Below are 22,005 nucleotides of genomic sequence, written 5' to 3' on the forward strand. Positions count from 1 at the left end.
TTCCTTATATATATATATATATATATATATATTTATTTATTTTATTTTATTTTATTTTTTTTAATGGGCCAAATATTTTATGACATTATTCATGAGATTCACCCTTTTTCCACCCATTTTACTAACCCATTTTATTGGAATCTTATTAAAGGCACTGTTGATTGTGTAATTCTAGAATCATTTTGAAAATTTGAACTTCAGCATTCTGTGTTCCACTTACCTGAGGTCCGACTACACCTGGGGGTCCGGGAGGTCCGGTTTTACCTTGGAAACCCTGGCAGAAGAAAATACATTTTATTGCCATTAGTATGTGAATGAAAGTGTGTGTGTAGTCATTCCCTATTATTACTTTTCTTATTTTATTTTTAAAAGATATTGTTATAATGAATAAATTCTAATACAATAAATGCTATAATAATTAAACTGTGCATTTTGTGAATAAATATTAATTTAATATAGTTTTAAAATATATTTGTTATATTTAATAAGTTCTAATAAAATAAATATATAAATATGTATGTATGGTGCGGAGAGCTGGGAGTTTACTCAGGGTCTTTCCCAGCTTTTCTTAGCCATAAGGGCCCTGATAGCACACACACTACAGCTCAGAGACTGTTAGCTTCCATACACTGAGATAAAACCCCTGATTTCACTTCTAATATAGAGAGCACAAGCTGAAATGATTACTTTTATTATACACTTTGTTATTGTTTTTTTTTGTCATTTTTATTTATTCTGCCTGAAATATGGTATGACATGATGGTGAGTAAAAGATGACAATTTTTATTTTTGGCCAGTGTTATTTTAGTATTATTCATATACTTATTATATTTTGTATTAATATTTTGAATTAACTTTTATTTTTATATTTTCAGTTTTTTTTTTTTTTTTTTTAGTTTAATGTTTGATTTTAGTTTAAGTATAACTATTTCGATTAAGTAAATTTTTATTTCAGTTTTTATTTATTTTATATTATCAGTTTTTAATTTTAGTTTAATATTTAGTAATTTTATGTGCTTTTGTCATTTTTATTAGTTTTTTTTTATTTTTTATATTATGATTTTCAGTTTTAGTTTTATTAATGTTTATATTTTCAGTTTTCATTTTAATTTGAATGTTTACTAATTTAGTTCTTTTGTCATTTTTATTATGCTCAGTTCATTTATAGGTTTTCCATCTAATATTTATCATTTATATTACTTCATCTTTATTTCAATTAGAATGCTTTCAACAATTTTAGTTTTAGTTATTAATAATAACCCTGTTTGGGGTCAAATGTTCCCCTAACGGTGCTTCTGAATTTCTGAATTGCATTGTATTCTATATCTTAATATCACATGACAGAATAAATATCTCATTAGAATAGAGGTAAGTTGATTTTCTGGCTCACTTTATAAGATTAATCAAATTGCATTTATTGAAATGGTTTATATTACATCTGACATACGTGTTATATTATATCTTTTGCATTATGTTAGCCTAAATGATCACCCTGCATTTCTTTCTCAAAATTCGAGAAATTCAGTGAGAGCATATCGTTTCACTACTCAAAAAAACAAAAAACAAAACATAAAATAAGACGAGGAAAAAGGTTGTGTGAGGGAAATAAAAAGAGACAGAAAAACTCAAATCCATACGGATCTCTTTTACACACACCCTTGTGCCTTTCTCTCCACCGGTTCCTTGGAATCCCTGGAATCCTTGAGAACCCTGAAGAGGAAAAGAGAGAGAGAGATTAATTCACAGGTCCATCAAAGCGAGGAGGGAGAGAGGGATAAAAGGAGAAGAGAAGAAAAGTGCTGTTGCAGCAGTGCATGCTGGGTCACGGTCAAACGGAAAGCTGACACCAGATGGCATTATGGGTAAATCCACTTAGCTTTGATCAAGAAGTTCAAACATGTCTGCCTTCCAATCCCACTCTAATGCATACGCGCACACACACAACCTTGTCCTTCTATCAATACATGCACACACTCGAACACGGCCGCTGTGGATGCTGGGTAATCACAGGCAGACCGGGTGTATTTACCTTGGGGCCTTGTCTTCCTGGATAACCTGGCAACCCGGGTACACCAAGCTTACCCTAAAATCAAAGTACACAGAAGAGACATAATTAATCAGTTGTGACAAAACACTGACAAACTTCACGATGCATATACTGTATAGATATACACTCACCTTCTCTCCGGTCGGCCCGAGCGGTCCAGCATCTCCAGGTAAACCAGATCTTCCTTTGGGTCCTTCAGGCCCGTCTTCACCTCTGGGTCCGGCGGCACCAAGTTCTCCCTGAATACATTAGGATTTATATGAGACCTTGTAGATTTCTAGATTTCCCTTCTTTTTTTTACAGGCCTGTCCCGATGAATGACTGAAAATCACAGCTGTATGCCAGCCAATCATATCAGAGCTCATTTACGTTAATTTAAATTTACATTAACATTAACTAATGTAATAACTGGATGGATAAATAATAAATGGCTTTCAGGGGGAAAATACATTAAAAAGCATAGAAGAAGTCCTTTTAAATTCCTCAGCAAACTTGCAAGGGGGGCTCAAGATGACTCTAAATGTTTTCAAATAAGACAAAACAAGCTTTAAAATGAGCTAAAACAACCAAAAATTACAATATTTTCTTTTTTTTAATTCACCCCCAAATTTCTGGAATGTTACAATTTAATTATTTGAAATAATGAAATTATTTAAAGCAAACTTCCAAGGGTGTTTCAAGATGTTTTAATATAAGACAAAACAAGCTTTAAAATGAGCTAAAACAACAAAAAAGTGAGATATTTATTAAAATAATTCACCCCAAAACCTTCTGAAATTTTTACAATTAATTATTTTAAATAATTAAATTACTTAGAGCAAACTTCCAAGATGGTGTCAAGATTACTTAAAATGATTTAAAGTAAGACAAAACAAGCTTTAAAATGAGTTAAAACAACCAAAAAAATAAGATATTTCTTAATTTAATTCACCCCCAAATTTCAGGAATTTTACAATTTAATTATTGCTAATAATTAAATTGTTTAAAGCAAACAAGGCCACCAAGATTACTTAAAATGTTTTAAAATAAGACAAAACAAGCTTTAAAATAAGCTAAAATGACAATTTCATTATATTTATTATATTATATTTATCATATATTTTATTACATTTATCACAATGACAATTATTACATTTACTAATGTAATTCACCCCAAAATTAAAAATGTAATTTTTAAATTTAACAAAATTACATTCATAACTATATATTTTAGAAACCAATACATACACTATATATATATATATATATATACAACTAAAAACCATTTCTTCAAAAATTCAACTTTTTTTATTTTAATTATAATTTAAATGATTTATTTTAATCTCTTAATTTCTGTCAATTGAAAAAGGGGACGCCTTTGAATATTATAGTGACATTACAGTCAAAAAGACTGAGAACCACTTCTATAAATGTATATATCATATATGTATGTACAGCTGTTTTAGGATGGACATCTTTGAATAAAAGATCCTAGAATTTAATTATATGAAACAAGTTTGTGTGTACAGTTTGAGTTTGATGTTTTTGCCTCTTTAGAGATATAATAGGCAAAGATGGGCACTTGAGCAGCATGGGAATAGTGAAGTGTGTGCGTGGCATTTAACAAGAGTAAATGGTAATTTGGGACAATGTCCACCCACTTAAATCCAGAAGCGTTTGTATATTGGTCCCTAATAACCCAGAGCAGTGCACGTTTGCTTATTACAGTCAGCGGACTTTATAACACCAAAAAAATCTGATCAGTTAGGCTGGGTGAATATTATACATGCCCTTCGACCGACTTCTGGAGTCCTCAATGGCAAAATTTCTTGGCATTTTGTGTGAAAAACGTCTTTGAAATAGACTCAGCAGCGTGTCGTCTGGGGATATGTGATCGCTAAGGTGTTTTTAGCACATTTCTATGTGGCCGAATTCCCAGGTTATGGTCCTTGGGGTCCTTTTTTCTGTGTATGTCTAAATCTGTTCAAATCCCAAAGCAAGTATGAGCAAAAGTAATAGTGATGCACCACTAAATATAGACCCACTGTGATTTATGTGCTTCCTCAGAGATGCTCTGAGAATTAAAGATCGACCCAAGTGAAAAGAGAAATCAAATCCCATAATTCTCCAGAGATAAAGCCAAAAACAAATAACCTCTTCAACCTGCGAATAAGTCTCTTACCCTGTCGCCTTTGATGCCCATATCTCCCTTAAATCCTGGAAATCCGTCTTCTCCCTGAGAAAGAAAGAGATATAAGAGAAGATATGACACTGAGAGCGTTGAAAATTTCCTTTCGCACATAATACCCCATTTTTGACAAATGCGAAAGGACCGATCTCCATGGCAACTGCTACTGTATTTCTGCTATTTGTCGAGGTCTGATCTTATTTTCCTGCTGCACTCTTGCAGGATAAAACATTTTAATGACCAAAGTGAGAAGGTCAAAATGCATCTTGGAGTACACTGGTTTCCATTTTCAGAAGCAGAAATGAAACATTAATGACACAGGAGCAGTGCATTAGCCGTCGGCACTCACAACAGCTCGTATCCAAACGGACACAGTCACACGAACACACTCTGAAATTACCTTTTCACCCTTGTTTCCTTTCAGCCCGCGGACTCCATCAGCACCCTGCAGATAGAAAGAGCGAAAGAGCAAAAGAAAAAAGATCAGCAGAGTCCATCAAAACTTCAAACATCTGAGAAACCAAACCCCTGCGATTGACTCACTGTCTCACGAATGCTGTCTAAAAACCATTTAGGTGATTAAAGCTCTGTTTTGAGCCCTGGTAAGCCACTGGACTCTCTACTGTCTATATAATAATAATAAACAATGGATTACAATAGTGCATTTTAATTGAATTGCACATTTTTTAATCTATGCATTTTGGCATGAAATATAGGTATATTTATATTAAACAATTATCTTGTTTCATCTGCCATTTTGGATAATGCATTATGGATTCTTCACAATGCATTCTGGGATTACATTTTCCGTGAAGACTGACTTCTAACTATATTTTAAGTTTGAATTTTATTTTATTTCTAAAATAAAATAAAATTAAATAAAATTGAGAAATTTATCCTCATAATATTCAAAATGTCTATATGAAATATATTTTTTATAACTAAATGGACACAAAAAACAGTGTCACATCATCTGCACTGCCTTACATTTTAGCCAAAAGAAGTTATCTCAGAAGTTGTCTTTGATGCCTAAAATGCTGTCTGGGTAACAAGGCAACTTTTGGAAGTTTTGGAAGACGGCTATAAAGTTCAGATGATTGTGCCTCAGGAAAGTATCAGAAACATTAGCAGGGTGCCGTCTCTGTTTCACTATAAGGAAAAAGCTAGAGGCAAAACGAGTTGGGTGACTTTTCACTTACAACTTACTACTTAAGAACTACAATATCCACTGACCAATGAGAGATCATTATGAGTGCTGCTATGACCAATGAGGATTAAGAAACACCTACCTTTACACCTCGAGGGCCAGGATATCCGATCGGCCCCTGAGGACCCGGAGGTCCCTGTCAAACACAATCAGTTATGGATGGAGTTATTGATCACATCTGAAGCAAGATTTGTGCAAGAGAACTGTCTGTAAAGAAACTCGTCGGATAGAGAAATGAAGGATAAACATGTACCAAGTGTCCTTTCTCGCCAGATGGCCCTTCTTTTCCTGGGTGGCCCTGTGTTTGTGGCACAAAGATAAAGAGAAATGACAAGTTATGTTGCAATAATTAGATATAAAGCCATGAAATGTGTAGAGAATAGGCCTTGAGATCGGATGTGAACAAAGTGTGTCTCTGAAGAACTGCCAGGCAGATCACTGTACTGTAATTATTAATATCTCTCTGAAACAATGGAGCTTGAGATGATCAGACGTGAAGCTCCAGACGTGTGTGTGTGTGTGTGTGTGTGTGTGTGTGTGAGTGTGTGTGTGTGTGTGTATGAGTGAGTGAGTGAGTGAGTGTGTGTGTATTTCCCGGACTCACCGGAGGTCCGTCAGCTCCTGCCACTCCTGCTAAGCCTGGTTTTCCAGTGGGACCCTGAAGAGAGGAAAACCAGCATAAGCACTCAATCCATTAACACTCAGCACACTTTTCCTGTTTCAACACACATCCATAAAGATTATCCAGTAGAGCGAACAATACGTTAAAGTGGGCAGTGTGTGTAATGTTAATTTTGTCAGTTATTTTTAATTTAGTCTTAGTCTTAGTCCTGTGTCCTGTTTTAGTTTTAGTCAAGTTTCAGTCGACTAAATGTCTGAGAATTTTAGTCTAGTCAGTGGAAACGTAAACATTTTCGTCTTACTGTATAATGGTTAAAATTATGAAAAAAAAAATATATTGCTCAATTTTAATTGCAATGATTGTTGTCATTTGGGAAATTTATTTTTACAATTCATCAGAAGTTGCTCTTTCCCCAATAAGCACAAATCAATAGAATATCGACTCATATGCATGGTTTATTTCACCTCATCTAACGTTAGTGTACAGATTTATAACAGGATATCAATTAGAGGCTAAATAAACACCAGACTTCAGATATACACTCGCCCTGTCTACGTTATGAAAACTGGTGTAACAAAAACCTACTCTCAAATATTAAACAGAGAAATTCCTAATAGTAATTCCAATCATTCCAAATTGCATTAATGTTTCTCTTTTAAAACAACGGCAAAAAAAACTTAGTAACGTTACAATCCGCAACCACTATCGCGAACAATACAGTCGAGATCCATGGCAGAACATAGACTGGCTGAATGACACTTTCATTTAAGCAGAATACCTCAAACAGAGATCGCTCAACTCCAGCTTACTTGTACAGTCCTATATGTCTGTGTTTTCAAATCACGGCACCTCCGCAGGGAGAGCGCGAGTGAATGGTTGCCAGATTGCATAAAGCAAAGAGCTGGGCAGAGTACGTATCCGTTTAACAGAAAAGCTCTGATCGGGGGATTTGAGCTCTTGATATCTGGCAACCGCAAACATGAACGCTCGCGTAATAGAGTCTTGAACAGCAGTCCGAAATGTTTTGGCAATAATAAATCAGGGGAAAAAAACCTCGTTGACGAACATTTTTCGTCATAGTTTTCGTTAACGAAATTAACACTAGTGTGTAGAAGGGTTAATGATAAATATGAATGTCCAGAATGATGAAAATCAAACATGTGACAAATCCTTATATATGTAAGCTTTGTATTCATGCAGGGTTGAAAAAACTGTGTATACTATTTTCAGTAAATACTTTACATTAATCACTATAAAAATATCAAGTGGAGTAAGTAAGAAGTAATAAAATGTATACATCTTTATCATTATTTTCAAATCATATAATTTCTTGTTTTATGGTTTTCTTGTCACATAACAGCAAAATGGCTTTGATTTGGTGGTCAAAGGTTTTTCAATTATATAATAATAATAATAATAATAATAATAATAACAAAACTGCTTCACTGCTTATTTTCTAAAGATTTTTTTATAAACATTAATAATAGACAAAAATAAACATTATCAATAGACACGCACACGCACACACACACACACACACACAAACTCCATATAAAGGCTTTAATCCATTAACCAGAGAAGCATCCATTCATGCAATCTCACCTTCTCTCCTGGAGGTCCGATCGCTCCCTGAGGACCTGGAAGTCCCTGTGAAAGAGGACAGAATTAGAGGATATTGACTGGTTAATGAAGTCAAAGATGGGTGGGTTAGATAATGTCTGAGTGGGTGTGGCTTGAAGAATACCTGAGCTCCGGGGTTGCCTTGTTGTCCTGGAGGTCCTGGCTCACCTTGAGGACCCTGATGGGTGAAAACAGAAGCATAATAAAGTGAATATGTGCGTGTATAAGCATGTTTGTATATGCACAAGTGTGTGTGTGTGTGTGTGTGTGTGTGTGTGTGTGTGTGTCTCAGACTTACAATGTTTCCTTTAGGTCCAGGATGTCCGTCCATACCAGTCACACCCTAAAATGATAAAAGAAGGATAAAAAAAATGAAAACTAATTTAACTCATTTAAAAATTATTCACACATTTATATATTCTCACATTTCAAAAAATGTTAGGACATTAATAATTAAGCTATTTTTTCATCAGAGCGTAAGAGAATAAATACAGTACCATGAAGGTTGATGACTTGACTGAAAACTAACAAATTGATTCAGATAAAGATGAAGGTTGTACTCACAGGAGGTCCTGGAGGCCCTTGGGGACCTTTGGGGCCCAACAAACCGCGAGGACCCTGAATAAGAGAAGACGGAGAAACAGAGAGTTGTGTTCAGCTGAAAGTGTCTGATAAGTGGGCAGCATAAATAAAACAGCTTTTTCTATGCCACTGATATGACTCCTCATCTCATGTGCCTCATTTTAAACATACTTGCCTAAAGTACTATTTATTTCTTATTTACATGAAAAAAAAAAAAAAAAAAAAAAGTGTTACACCTTTTTGTTCAAATAAAGCATTAAAAAATGAAATAGCTATAAAGCGTTCCATTTATTTGTAAATGTTCAAAATATTCACAAAAATAAAATAAAATTAAACAAAATGGTATTTGTCCGGTCATGTGATCACAACATGAATAAAGCTTTTCTATGCCACTTATATAACTCCTCATTTCATGTGCTTCATTTTAAACATGAGTACTATTTATTTCATATTTACATTAACTAAAAAGAAAAGAAAAGAAAATAATGCATTTAGAAACAATATAAAATAGATATAATGTGTTCCACCTTTTTTTTTTTTTTAAATGTTCAATAAATGTTAAAATAAAATAAAATCTTTTTCTATGTCACTTAAATGACTCTTCATCTCATGTGCTTCTTTTTAAACACATGAGCATACCTGTCAAAAATCCTGTTTTCCCCGGGAGTCTCCCGTATTTCACACCCATCTCCCTCTCCCCTCCCGTTTTGTTATTTCTCCCGGGAAACTCCCATAATTTGTATAGCCCAAACCTCGTTATATGAATAATCACATCAATATATTATTCCAAGGTTGTCCAGTTGCCAGATCTTGTATGAAACGCATCCTACTCACACAATCGACACATCATACAAATTTCAACCCATTTGTGCCCTCAACCTGGCAACCTACAACCCAGTTGCTCTGTTGATATCTGCGCAGGCAGCAGACGCGGGAAGTTGAATCAAGTGGTAGACATGGGAGGAAAAGACTCGGGTGACGCTTGTGCTCCGGTGAAAAAACTAAATATACATGTAAATTTAACAACAGCTGGACGGAAGAATTTAATTTCATATCTCGGAAGCCATATGGACAATGCCCACGCCTTTTGCAAAGCATGTCACACTGATTTTAATATCGGACACGGTGGGGAAAATGATGTTGCTCAGCACATTAAATCACAATGGCACAATCATTTAGCGGAGGCACAGGGCACACTGGCCATTTCGAAACTGTGTTACAGGCGGAAGTTTATTTATGTGCATTTCATATGCCTCTGCCATCCATCACCACCACCACCACTCATCGGCCCCCTCCTAAATCTTGTATGAGATTTAAGGCCATAAAAAGTCGTAAATGGTACAAGAAAGTTTTAATTGTGATTAATTTCTTAATTTTTTTATGATTAAACTTCAAAAGGTTATGATTTAATTGATTAAATGTGAGCGCTGCACGTTTCAAAGTCAGGTGCTGCACTGCTTTGTCTACTGCCGTTACCAGGGAAACCGCTATATTTCTGCCGTTCAGAAAGCGCCACCTGCTGGCAGAGAATGAATATGCATTTCTCAATAGGACTTCTGCTATTTTTGTTCAGACCAAAGCAGAAATCGATCCATATTTTTATGACCCATATATATTTATGTTAATAAATTAATATAATTGTTTAATAATATTTTTTTAAATTAATATAATAATTGTGCAGGTTTTAAAAAAGGTTTTAAATTCTTTCATTTGATTTGAAAAATCCTGCAGATACCCTGACCATACCCCCACCCCCAGAGGTCTCCCAGATTTTGGTACCCAAATGTTGACAGGTATGCACACGAGCCCAAAATACTATTTATTTAGGTATAGACCTATTTGTAGAGGTATAGACCTTTTTTTAATGTTGAAAAACATACTTTGTGCATCTTATCAGACATAAGTGATTGTGTTTATGTGTATATGCAAGAGCAGATAAAGTCACTCTCAATCTAAATGGTGAACATGGAACGCCCCCTGCTGGACAGAATCTTAAACTGTTATATTAACTAGTGGTTAATTGACTGAACATTTTCATCTCCTCTACATTTTCTGTCTCTGAATGTTTCTCTCACTTCACATCCATAACAAGCAAAATGCAGTGGACACCTCAAAAAAATTAGTGGAATGGATTTGTTGTTTATCTCCACTGGAGGAAATGTTGTGTTACGAAACACTATGATCTAGTGGCGGATAGCAGAGGATAAGAGAGCATGCTGGGATACTGGAGGAAATATGAACTCACCGATTCTCCGGGCAGACCTCTGGGTCCGACCTCACCATCGTCACCCTGGGATACAGGAAATGATGTCATCATTGTGATCCATTTAGACATAGAACAATAACACAGATGATGAAGGAAACAGGAAGGGATTAAAAGAAGAAGCTCTTACTCTTTCTCCGTCCTCTCCTGGAGGCCCAGGAGGCCCCTGAGGACCCGACTCACCCTACAACAACCACAAAGACACACTCATTAGTTTTCATAGACTGAATCACCCTCCTTTTTACATGAGTACTGCCAAATAAATAAAATGTGATCTCAATTAAAATCATTTTATTAAAGAATCATGTATTGCAGAAAGCCATTTAATAATAAAATAAAATTAAACTCTAAAGTTTTCCACCTATTTTATTTTTAAATGTTCAATATATGTACAAATAAAAAAATGTATTTGAAAATAAAATAAAATATATAATAAAGTAGATGTTCACATATTTTTAAATGTTCATAAACATGTGTTTACCCTGTGATGCTTTTACTGCCAAATAAATACACAAATGGACATTAAATGCTGATCTCAATTGAAATCGTTTTCTTAAGACCGGCCGGTCAGAACAGGGTTATTATAGTAAACAAAAACTAAAATTAAAACCATAAAAAATATATTTTTTGTTATCTAGAATAAAACAAAATATAAAAAACTTTTCAGATCATTGCTCATTTTAATTTAGTTTAATTTGACGTACTAAAACAAAAACAAAAACTTGAAATAAAAATTAATAAAAACAATACAGACATATATTAAAAACTACTAAAAAATGACAAACAGAAGAAAATTACTAAAACGATAAAATATAAAAATAAAAAATAAAAAATAAAAACTAAAATAGTATCTCAATTATACTAAAATAAGATTGGATAAGAAGCTGTAAAGTATGAAATGAAATCAAATAAAATTAAATTAAATAAACAAAAAATTAAATAAAATAAAAGCTCTGAAGTGTTACACTTATTTTAAAATGTGTTTACCCTGTGACCCTTTTCTCCAGGCAAACCAGCCAGCCCGTCGAATCCTCGGTCACCCTGTGAAGCAAACAGACAGGAAACAGTTCAGAATGGCAGGATATTAACATTTTATAAATAAGAAACAATTATTTACTACTGTAATTTGTCTACATGAAATCAAAGTTGGCCCTTTTTACTTTCTGTCATCTTATTGTGCACAATTCATTATTGTATGTTATGCTAAAAGATATTTGTCTACCGTTAATCTCATTAGTTTTACCTTTGTTCCCGTCTGTCCAGGCATCCCTCTGGCTCCATCTGAGCCGGGTCGACCCTAAGCCACCGAAAACATGATTCTTGTTCATAAATCTATTTATACAGAATGATCAGGTCAATAATAATAACAACAAAACGCAAACTTACCCTTCTACCAGGCTTTCCAGGAGGGCCAAGGGATCCCAGTGGACCACGAGGACCCTAAAAACACACACACACACACACACACAGGTCTCAGAACAGCTCTATCCTGCATTAAACTGTCTTAAAATACTGTCAAAAAGCTGATGATTGTGGGTAATATGTGATGCCTACCTGAGGTCCTGATTCTCCAGACTCTCCTTTCAGACCAGACACACCAGGAGGCCCCTGGGAAAATCAAATCAAGCATGAAACATTATCAGACTCATCATAGTATCATAGATATCATCATTTCGACAGACTGAAAACAGATTTACAGACATACCAGAGGACCAGAACGGCCCGTCAAACCCATGGGTCCGGTTGGACCCCTCATCGCCAGCTATATAATAATGACACAGAGCGATTAGTTTGCATAGAGATGCATGTGTGTGTGTGTGTATTCGTGTATGTGTGTGTTTTTACCCTGGCCTGCTGCATGATGGCTTGCATCTGAGCCTCTTGGGCAGAAACTGCAGGACCTTTATGTCCGCTGTCCCCTCCTGTACTCATGCGGAACTACAGAGACAGAACGGTACCAAACTATCAGCATTCAGACTGAAAGAAATATGTTAGACATTATAGCATGAGTGAAAAATGTTCCACCTGTTTTAGAATATTCTATATACAGTATGTTCAAATAAAATAAAATTAAATTAAGTAAAATGTACTTGAAAATAAAATGTTTAAATAAAAATGTAAAATAAATATATACATTTATTTTATCTTAACATTAACTGGATGATTTGTTTTGGATGCTTGAATAAGTTGCATGCTACACTCAATGAGTGGCATTTAGTTATAGCAATAAATACAGTTCATTTGCATAAAATACAATTTAAAAAATAAATTCCTCTGAAAAATTTTCATTATCTGCTCAAATAAAATAAAATTATGCATTTAAAAATAAAATAGTTCCAGTGTTTCATCTATTTTAAAAAGTTCATTATATGTTAAAAAACTAAAATAAAATTCTGTATTCGAATATAAAATAATATAAAATAGATATAAAGTGTTTCACCTAGTTGAAAATGTTCAGTATATTTTCAAATAAAATAAAATAACTCTAAAGTTAAAATTTTTAAATATTCATTATATGTTCAAATAAAATAAAATAAAAAATAAGATAAAAATAAAATAATGCATTTTAAAATAAAATTGCTCTAAATTGTTTCATCTATTTTAAAAAGTTCATTATATGTAAAATAAAATAAGATAAGATAGTGTAGTGTACGGTACGTACTGCATAAATAAATAAATAAAAATATGTGTGGTAGTATGTAATTCCAAATGTACCCTATAGCTGAACTCAGACTAGCATACTACTCTTACTATTTCTTCCATATAAAGAAAAGCAGAACTAGTATGACTAGTATGGTAGTATGCAGTTATGTGTTTCTGTGCCTTCATCTCTGTGCATGAGTCAAATTGATCAGCACTGCCATCTGGTGGCTGAACTCATTCACTACACTTCCAAGAGTAAGAACGCTAGTTTAACCTTTGCTTCATGACTCTGTATTGATTTTCATGGGTATTTCTGGGGCGGTGAGGAGAGGTTGTGTTTAGGGTGGAGTTTAATTACAATCACATGTTGACTGTAAACACATATACAAAACGGACAACATCTTTTTTAATGTGGTGCTCAGAACATCTGGATTTGCCATGGAAGCATTCCAGAACTCTCGACTGAAAGACATTGTGAAGTCGATACACGTTCCGGAATCAAAAAAAAAAAAAAACTGTATTGGAGTAACAGCTGGGAAAGAGGACATTTGGAAAAGCTGAGAGTATGTGGAATTTGCTAAATGTCTCACTGCATTAACCAGCGTGAGATTGATGGGGAATCACAGCAGCAAAGGGATCATTATGTTTCTGATATCTCTCTGACATAATTATCACTGTTAAACCACTCTGAAAATAAATCAAGCCAGTGCAAGAACTAACGGCTCTGAACATTCATAATGACGCACTGCAGATCTCGTCTACAGGCTAAAACTGATCTCAGTACAGTGCAACGGGGCTTTAATTCTAAAAGCTAAAAGGCGTGCAAATGTGTATGAATCAGTTGTTTGTGCATCATTTTATTGTGTACTTTTTGTAAGTGTGTATCCGGTAATTGTGCTCAGATTTACATACAGGCAACATCAGGACAGTCCCTGGAGGTCCTGGAAGACCATCAGCTCCAGGCAGACCAGGGCGACCAGTAGGACCCTGTCAAAAGAGCAAAAGATTATGGGTAATTCATTAAACATCATTGTGATCATTAATATAATCTCTTTCAATCAGTGCAATTTTATCGCTCTAAAGTAAAAATTAAAATGTAATTTTGTACAGTATGGTGAAATGCATAAAGAAATGTTCAGGTCATATTTCACCCTGAAAAAAAAAATCAAAATATAATTTTATTATTTCATATATACTCTATATATATATATACAGTATATATACAGTATTTCTTTGAACACAATAATTACTTTAAAATAAATATTAATTAGTTAGAACTTAAATTAAATACTAACATGATTTATGCTTATAATTGTAGTTTACAAATGTACTTTACAATTTAAATAATATGAGTTTATTTAAAAAAAAAATATATATATATATATATTTCCAATTAATGTAGGCCGGCCTGTTACATTCTTATTTTTATTAGGCCTATTATTATTATGAAGTTACTTTTATTATGAGAAGTGCTTTATCGGGCAAGAACGCAGCCAATTAATGTTCAACCAACAGCCCGAATGGCTACAAAACTACACTGTAAAAATGATTTTGTGAAGGTTCGTTTTATAAAGAAAATAGTATTTCAGTCTTTCTACATCAAATGTGACCCTGTGGTCACAAAACCAGTCTTAAGTGTCAATTTTTGGAAACTAATATTGATACATCATCTGGAAGCTGACTAACTAAGCTTTCCATTGATGTATGGTTTATTAGGATCAAACAATATTTGGCCGAGATACAACTATTTGAACATCTGGAATCTGAGGGTCCAAAAATCTAAATATTGAGAAAATCGCCTTTAAAGTTGTCCAAATGAAGTCCTTAGCAATGCATATTACTAATCAAAAATGAAGTTTTGATATATTTACTGTAGGAAATTTACAAATTTATATATTTATATATTACAAATTAAATATATTCATTTATTGTTGAATATATGACCTGGACATTTCTTTTAGTTTTTAGACATTGACCCTGTTCACAATTTTACAAACTTGAACATGTTGCAGAACACAATTCTAAGTGCTGTTGAATGTGTTCAATATCTTGTTTTTGTTTTCATGGTTACTTACCCTCTCACCGGGCTCTCCAGGGCTACCTGGGGATCCCGATGAACCTGGAGGACCGGGGAGACCCTAAAACAACACAACGGTACTGTCAGAAACACATATAAAGCCATCGCAAACACACAAGCACACATGGGTATTGGTCCGGTGAGGTAAGACTCTAGATCACTGCTGGACTCTTTCCATTGCTCTATTTCTCAAACTCATGTTGTTATAGTCCCTAAAGAGCCATCAGAACCATCAATGCTCCCGCTGAGAGAAGAGTTGCTTTTGCTTTATAAATAAGTAGGTCAAGAATGAAACTGAAGAAACAAAACAGATATACAGCTGCTTAGCATTGTCAGCAAGTCACTGGGCCTAGAAAACAGTTCAGCTTTCCTAGTTACTAGCTCACTTTTTCATCAATAGATGCAATGTATAGCACAGTCTTGCTCTGAAGTAGCTTTGGGAAGTACAATTCATTTTAGTGAACCAGTTGGTTTGGAAGGTTTGTTTTAACAAATCAGTTGACTCAGAGGATTCAGTTCAACTGATTGGTTTGGAAGGTTCGTTTTTTTACGAATCAGTTGACTCAGAGGATTCAATTGAACTGGTTGGTTTGGAAGGTTCGTTTAAGCGAATCAGTTGACTCAGAGGATTCAGTTCAACTGATTGGTTGGAAGGTTCATAGTTGACTCTGAGGATTCGAGTGAACTGGTTGGTTTGGAAGGTTCGTTTTTAGAGAATCAGTTGACAGGTTAATTTGGAATGTTCGTTTTAGCGAATCAGTTGACTCAGAGGATTCATTTTAACTGGTTGGTTTGGAAGGTTTGTTTAGCGAATCAGTTGACTCAAGAGGATTCAATTGAACTGGTTGGTTTGGAAGGTTCGTTTTAAAGAATCAGTTGACTCAAGAGGATTCAATTGAACTGGCTGGTTTGGAAGGTTCGTTAAGCTAATCAGTTGATTCAGAGGATTCAGTTCAACTGATTGGTTGGAAGGTTCGTAGTTGCCACAGAGGATTCAGCTGAACTGGTTGGTTTGGAAGGTTCGTTTTTAGCGAATCAGTTGACTCAGAAGATTAAATTGAACTGGTTGGTTTGGAAGGTTCGTTTTAGCGAATCAGTTGATTCAGGTTAGTTTGGAAGGTTCTTTTAGCGAATCAGCTGATTCAGGTTAGTTTGGAAGTTTCGTTTTAGCGAATCAGTTGACTCAGAAGATTCAATTGAACTGGTTGGTTTGGAAGGTTCATTTTAGCGAATCAGTTGATTCAGGTTAGTTTGGAAGGTTCATTTAGCAAATCAGTTGACTCAGAGGATTCAATTCAACTGGTTGGTTTGGAAGGTTTGTTTTAGCGAATCAGTTGACTCAGAGGATTCAGTTCAACTGGTTGGTTTTGGAAGGAAAGTAGACTTACTGTGGGACCCTCTGGACCAGGTGTGCCTTCAACCAGCATTCCCTACAAGAGCAGAAAAAAATACAAACACATTAGAGTAACAGCATAAACACAAGCTGCAACCTCAATATAAGATCTGAAGAGTGAGAGCACCACAGCTTTGGTCAAAATCATTTACATTTCTGTGGACTGTGTGTATGTGAGATCTGCACTTGGCCGCGGCTCTCTGTAACGATCATACCAAACAGCAGCATCGGGAAGTCTGTTAAAGCACTGGTGCCTGCTTCTCATGGCTCTGACTGTTTATAAAGCATGTGAGATGATCGTCAGACTGCAGCATACCTGACTCAACATTCCAGAACTTCTAGATTTAATCTGATAGTTACGGTTCCACTTTAAAAGTCTGACTGGACGATTGGAATGCCATGCCATCTACTACTGCTCTTTTCATGAGGAAAACAGGTTAAATGTAGCATAATGTAATAAGGGAAAAATATATGGAACGTTTTTGCAACTTATTTTGAATTAGCATTTGTTTTTATATGTTTAGTGTTTATTTTAATTTTAGTTTAGGTTTTAATAATTTTGTTATGTGGTTGTCATTTTTATTCATTTTTTATATATTTCTATATAGCTTTAATATATTTTATTTCAGTTTTAGTTTTAGTCATTTTAATTCTTCAACTTCAAGTTAATTTATTCCTAATCCTCTTTGAAGTTTTTAAAGTTGACATTTTTCATCTAATACTTATATTTTATTTTATTTTATTTTATTTTATTTTATTTCAGCCTTATTTCAATTACAGAAACAATTTTTAATAGTTTTACTTTTAGTTAACAGTAAATGTTTGTTTTATTAGTTGTATTTAGATGTTAAATAGTTAATTATCAATCATTAATATTGTTAATAAATAATCAATAATTAATACTGTTTTGTGCCAGAAAAAGAATACTTTTTTTAAAATTAGACTACATTACAGTAATCTGATATCTAGTAATAGAGATTGTCGGAAATAAATAAATAAACAAACAAACAAAAAAATCAATGTTTTTTAAAGTATTTTTACATTTGACCTTTTTCATTTTATTTTAGGTTTTAGTAATTTTGTTGCATTTTTATTATATTTTTTATATTTCTATAGCTTTTTTATTTTTTATTTCAGTTTTAGTCATTTTAGTACTGCAGTTCAGTTAGTTGCCACGGCATTCCTAATTTTTACATTTTTTAAAAAGCTTTTTCATCTCAAATTTATATTTTACTGTATTTTCTTTATAAGAATCAACTCTAAAGTCCTAGAGGATTTAAAACCATCACAGTCCATTAAATCATGCCTCAAAAATATTAGACTCTGGCAGAATAGAATTTTCAGCCATTAACAAAAACCTGTGAGTGACGAAACTGTTGTAAAACAGGCAATAAATGGTTGCTTGATAACCATGAACAGGATACAGTTATACTAATGAACTATTTTAGTTTTTGAAAGAATTGTATGTTGTTAGTCGCTTTGGATAATAGCGTCTACTAAACGCATAAATGTATTCATTAAACACTTGTTTATTAAACATGGTGTATAATATTGCTGCCTTTAAAAGGTAAAAGTTTGAGGGTGTTTTAGACACTGCATATTGTTTAAACATGCAAAGATTTCCATCATGGCACATATGTTTGGGAAAAATCATATTAAATCGGATCAGCTGTAACCAAATATACTGCGATCAGTATCAGGACATACAAGCTATTTTGTCTGGAAGTCATCAGTCATGATCAATTACTTATCAAAATGTGCTTGCATGAGTTGCGTCATAACCACAACAGTGCAACTATCTCAAAAAGTCTATGAAGATTGAATTACAGTCACTGAGAGGTCCAGAGCCCAACGTGCAGGATCATTACATATGCAGAGCTCAGCCTCACTTAAGATCCAGAGAACTATTAGATAAAAAAGAACAAACGGCATTTGTTTGTTATAACATAATATAACAAGGGAAGTCGTGGCCTAATGGTTAGAGAGTCGGACTCGTAACCCAAAGGTTGCGGGTTCAAGTCTCGTACCGGCAGGGATTGTAGGTGGGGGGAGTGAATGTACAGTGCTCTCTCCCACCTTCAATACCACGACTTAGGAGCCCTTGAGCAAGGCACCGAACCCCCAACTGCTCCCCGGGCGCCGCAGCATAAATGGCTGCTCACTGCTCCGGGTGTGTGTTCACGGTGTGTGTGTGTGTTCACTGCTGTGTGTGTGCACTTTGGATGGGTTAAATGCAGAGCACTAATTCCGAGTATGGGTCACCATACTTGGCCACCTTTCACTTCACTTTCACCTTTCACTTCACATCTTGGTCTAATCTGGTGCTTTTAAAGATGCTGTGGGTCTTAGCTCTGTCCCGAAGGCATCGTCCGAGTGTGCTGTCGTGGCAGTGGGCATGTTCGCTTTGTTTTGGTGCATTCCTTACATGCCCAAAAGCACAAAGTGGACAAAGTGTGTGTGTGTGTGTGTGTGTGTGTGTTTATATGTGAGCCGAAACGAGAGAAAGAAGCATGTGATTTGAGCATTTTTCTCTCTGCAAAACACATGGTCATCCTTCATTAAAACCAGCTGTCCTGATCTGCATGTTTGTGCTTTTCCTTGACTCTGATCTTCTCATTGATCTGTTCTTGCATCTCTGTAACAGTACACTGAAAAAAGTGAAACGGCCGTGTCATTTATTTAAAGTGCATTTTTATATTGGTCTATTTGAAAAATCATAGTTTCATGTTCCGTTTGTCTTCAAGTAAATAACACTCCCATAAAAGCGCAGCATTAGATTCTGGTATATGCAGAAGTAATCACTGTTTCATTGCGACACTTTAATTTCCATCAAACAGAAATGTAAGAATTGGGGAGATATCATGTAAAAACTATTTTCTTGCACTTCTTTTTTCTTTTATTTTTATTGATTTATTTTTATTATTATTACCTTTTTTTTAATGATTTACTACTTAGAAGTAATGTTATGGATTTTTGTAATGTAGATCTATTTATGGTTTTTTTTAAACTGTAGAATTTGAGTCAGTATTATTGTTCATTTGGGTGTAGAATTATTTTATTTATTTATTTTATTTATTTATATTTTATTTTTATTTTTTTATTATTTGTAACGTGTATTTGAACTTTTTCTTTTTCTCAGAGTGATGTGTTTTGTTGAAATGATTGTGGGTTTTATTAATTTTTCTTTTTTTTGTACATAGAAAATATGATGCTTATTTAAAAAAAACATGACAATAAACATTAAGGTCTTCTGAAGTTTATTTTTATTTTTATTTTTTTATTTTTTTTTTATTATTTGTAACGTGTATTTGAACTTTTTCTTTTTCTCAGAGTGATGTGTTTTGTTGAAATGATTGTGGGTTTTATTAATTTTTCTTTTTTTTGTACATAGAAAATATGATGCTTATTTAAAAAAAACATGACAATAAACATTAAGGTCTTCTGAAGTTGTCTAAACTAAATTAAACACTGACTAAAAATACGTTGTATCTACTTTCATATTATAGCTAATTTAGTTTTGTTTTTGGTGAAAATAAGTTTTAAAAAGCCAAACAAATTTTATATTGACATAATAACATTAAGTAACATTTCGGCTTATGTCTTTATAATAATAAATTTTTTTACTTGTATAAATGTTTTTGTCCAGAAAAATAAATATTGTTGATTAGTATGAAATAAATATAATGTGGGAAAAAAATAATCAGTGCACAGATTCTGAATAGTCTGTAAAGTCAACCTTCACATGGGTTTTCTCTGATATGGCTGTGAAGGTAAGATCTAGTCTCTTTCTCCATCCTGATGTTCACTGATAATAAACTAAGATGTCGTTCTCTCCCGCTGAGATTGCAGTGACATCAGTTTGAAGTCTCACAGCTGTTAGACATCAAGAGCCACGTGAGCAATAGAAACTGAATGCAAAGACAGACAATCATTCCCAACATTCCCAACATGCAAATTGGACGTATGTGAAAGTGAGCGGAAGATGTAATAAATGCAAGACCACACTTGGAAACCTTCTTTGGGTTTGTGTCAGTAAAGGTTTGTCAATATGCCAAACACCTCAGGAAAAAATCTAAAATGCTTTTAACTTCTATATTGTCATTCATCTTGTGCTCTTTATATATATATATATATATATATATATTAGGGCTGTCAATGTTAACTTTTATTTATTTTATTTATTTTATTTATTTTTATTTTTATTTTTTTATTTTTTTTTTATTATTTGTAACGTGTATTTGAACTTTTTCTTTTTCTCAGAGTGATGTGTTTTGTTGAAATGATTGTGGGTTTTATTAATTTTTCTTTTTTTTGTACATAGAAAATATGATGCTTATTTAAAAAAAACATCACAATAAACATTAAGGTCTTCTGAAGTTGTCTAAACTAAATTAAACACTGACTAAAAATACGTTGTATCTACTTTCATATTATAGCTAATTTAGTTTTGTTTTTGGTGAAAATAAGTTTTAAAAAGCCAAACAAATTTTATATTGACATAATAACATTAAGTAACATTTCGGCTTATGTCTTTATAATAATAAATTTTTTTACTTGTATAAATGTTTTTGTCCAGAAAAATAAATATTGTTGATTAGTATGAAATAAATATAATGTGGGAAAAAAATAATCAGTGCACAGATTCTGAATAGTCTGTAAAGTCAACCTTCACATGGGTTTTCTCTGATATGGCTGTGAAGGTAAGATCTAGTCTCTTTCTCCATCCTGATGTTCACTGATAATAAACTAAGATGTCGTTCTCTCCCGCTGAGATTGCAGTGACATCTGTTTGAAGTCTCACAGCTGTTAGACATCAAGAGCCACGTGAGCAATAGAGACTGAATGCAAAGACAGACAATCATTCCCAACATGCAAATTTAATTGCATGGTGAACACATCTGCGAATCTGAAACACTGCAGAGTCTGAAACAGGAGTGACTTGTTCCTTTAGAACTAAAAATGCAAATCAGGTGTAAATCCAAAATTAATCCGGAACGGACAACTGATCCACGTGTCTCAGTCTAAGCTGCTTGAACATGTGCATGAATGCAAAATTGGACGGATGTGAAAGTGAGCGGAAGATGTAATAAATGCAAGACCACACTTGGAAACCTTCTTTGGGTTTGTGTCAGTAAAGGTTTGTCAATATGCCAAACACCTCAGGAAAAAATCTAAAATGCTTTTAACTTCTATATTGTCATTCATCTTGTGCTCTTTATATATATATATATATATATATATAAAGAGAGAGAGTTTTATAATAATAATAATGATGAAGATGATGATGATAAAGAAAGTCCAGTGTTTTTCTTCAGAAACACACACGTTTAACCATAGCTGGTTTTATGTGTGTATGTGTGTGTGTGTGTGTGTGTGTGTTAGTG

The 22,005-nt window shown here is 33.8% G+C and overlaps 1 protein-coding gene across 2 annotated transcripts in view; it reads right to left on the bottom strand.

The window, feature by feature from the left end:
• LOC107752937 (collagen alpha-1(XI) chain-like) overlaps positions 1 to 22,005 on the bottom strand; it is a 112,339-nt gene that overhangs the window by 30,960 nt on the left and 59,374 nt on the right. For both annotated transcript variants that reach the window (XM_016569008.1, XM_016569007.1), the window contains exons 10-32: positions 16,617 to 16,658; positions 15,227 to 15,289; positions 14,064 to 14,138; positions 12,354 to 12,446; positions 12,214 to 12,270; positions 12,063 to 12,116; positions 11,895 to 11,948; positions 11,752 to 11,805; positions 11,496 to 11,549; positions 10,639 to 10,692; positions 10,491 to 10,535; positions 8,228 to 8,281; positions 7,962 to 8,006; positions 7,788 to 7,841; positions 7,646 to 7,690; positions 6,026 to 6,079; positions 5,675 to 5,719; positions 5,504 to 5,557; positions 4,615 to 4,659; positions 4,209 to 4,262; positions 2,179 to 2,286; positions 2,030 to 2,083; positions 1,657 to 1,710 (exon numbers count right to left, since the gene is read on the bottom strand). In XM_016569008.1, the coding sequence (XP_016424494.1) occupies positions 1,657 to 1,710; positions 2,030 to 2,083; positions 2,179 to 2,286; positions 4,209 to 4,262; positions 4,615 to 4,659; positions 5,504 to 5,557; positions 5,675 to 5,719; positions 6,026 to 6,079; positions 7,646 to 7,690; positions 7,788 to 7,841; positions 7,962 to 8,006; positions 8,228 to 8,281; positions 10,491 to 10,535; positions 10,639 to 10,692; positions 11,496 to 11,549; positions 11,752 to 11,805; positions 11,895 to 11,948; positions 12,063 to 12,116; positions 12,214 to 12,270; positions 12,354 to 12,446; positions 14,064 to 14,138; positions 15,227 to 15,289; positions 16,617 to 16,658 (1,311 nt within the window). The remainder of the gene's footprint in view (positions 1 to 1,656; positions 1,711 to 2,029; positions 2,084 to 2,178; positions 2,287 to 4,208; positions 4,263 to 4,614; positions 4,660 to 5,503; positions 5,558 to 5,674; positions 5,720 to 6,025; positions 6,080 to 7,645; positions 7,691 to 7,787; positions 7,842 to 7,961; positions 8,007 to 8,227; positions 8,282 to 10,490; positions 10,536 to 10,638; positions 10,693 to 11,495; positions 11,550 to 11,751; positions 11,806 to 11,894; positions 11,949 to 12,062; positions 12,117 to 12,213; positions 12,271 to 12,353; positions 12,447 to 14,063; positions 14,139 to 15,226; positions 15,290 to 16,616; positions 16,659 to 22,005) is intronic.

Source organism: Sinocyclocheilus rhinocerous, unplaced genomic scaffold (genome assembly GCF_001515625.1).
Source record: "Sinocyclocheilus rhinocerous isolate Xijiao unplaced genomic scaffold, SAMN03320098_v1.1 scaffold231, whole genome shotgun sequence".
NCBI classification, from domain to species: Eukaryota; Metazoa; Chordata; class Actinopteri; order Cypriniformes; family Cyprinidae; genus Sinocyclocheilus; species Sinocyclocheilus rhinocerous.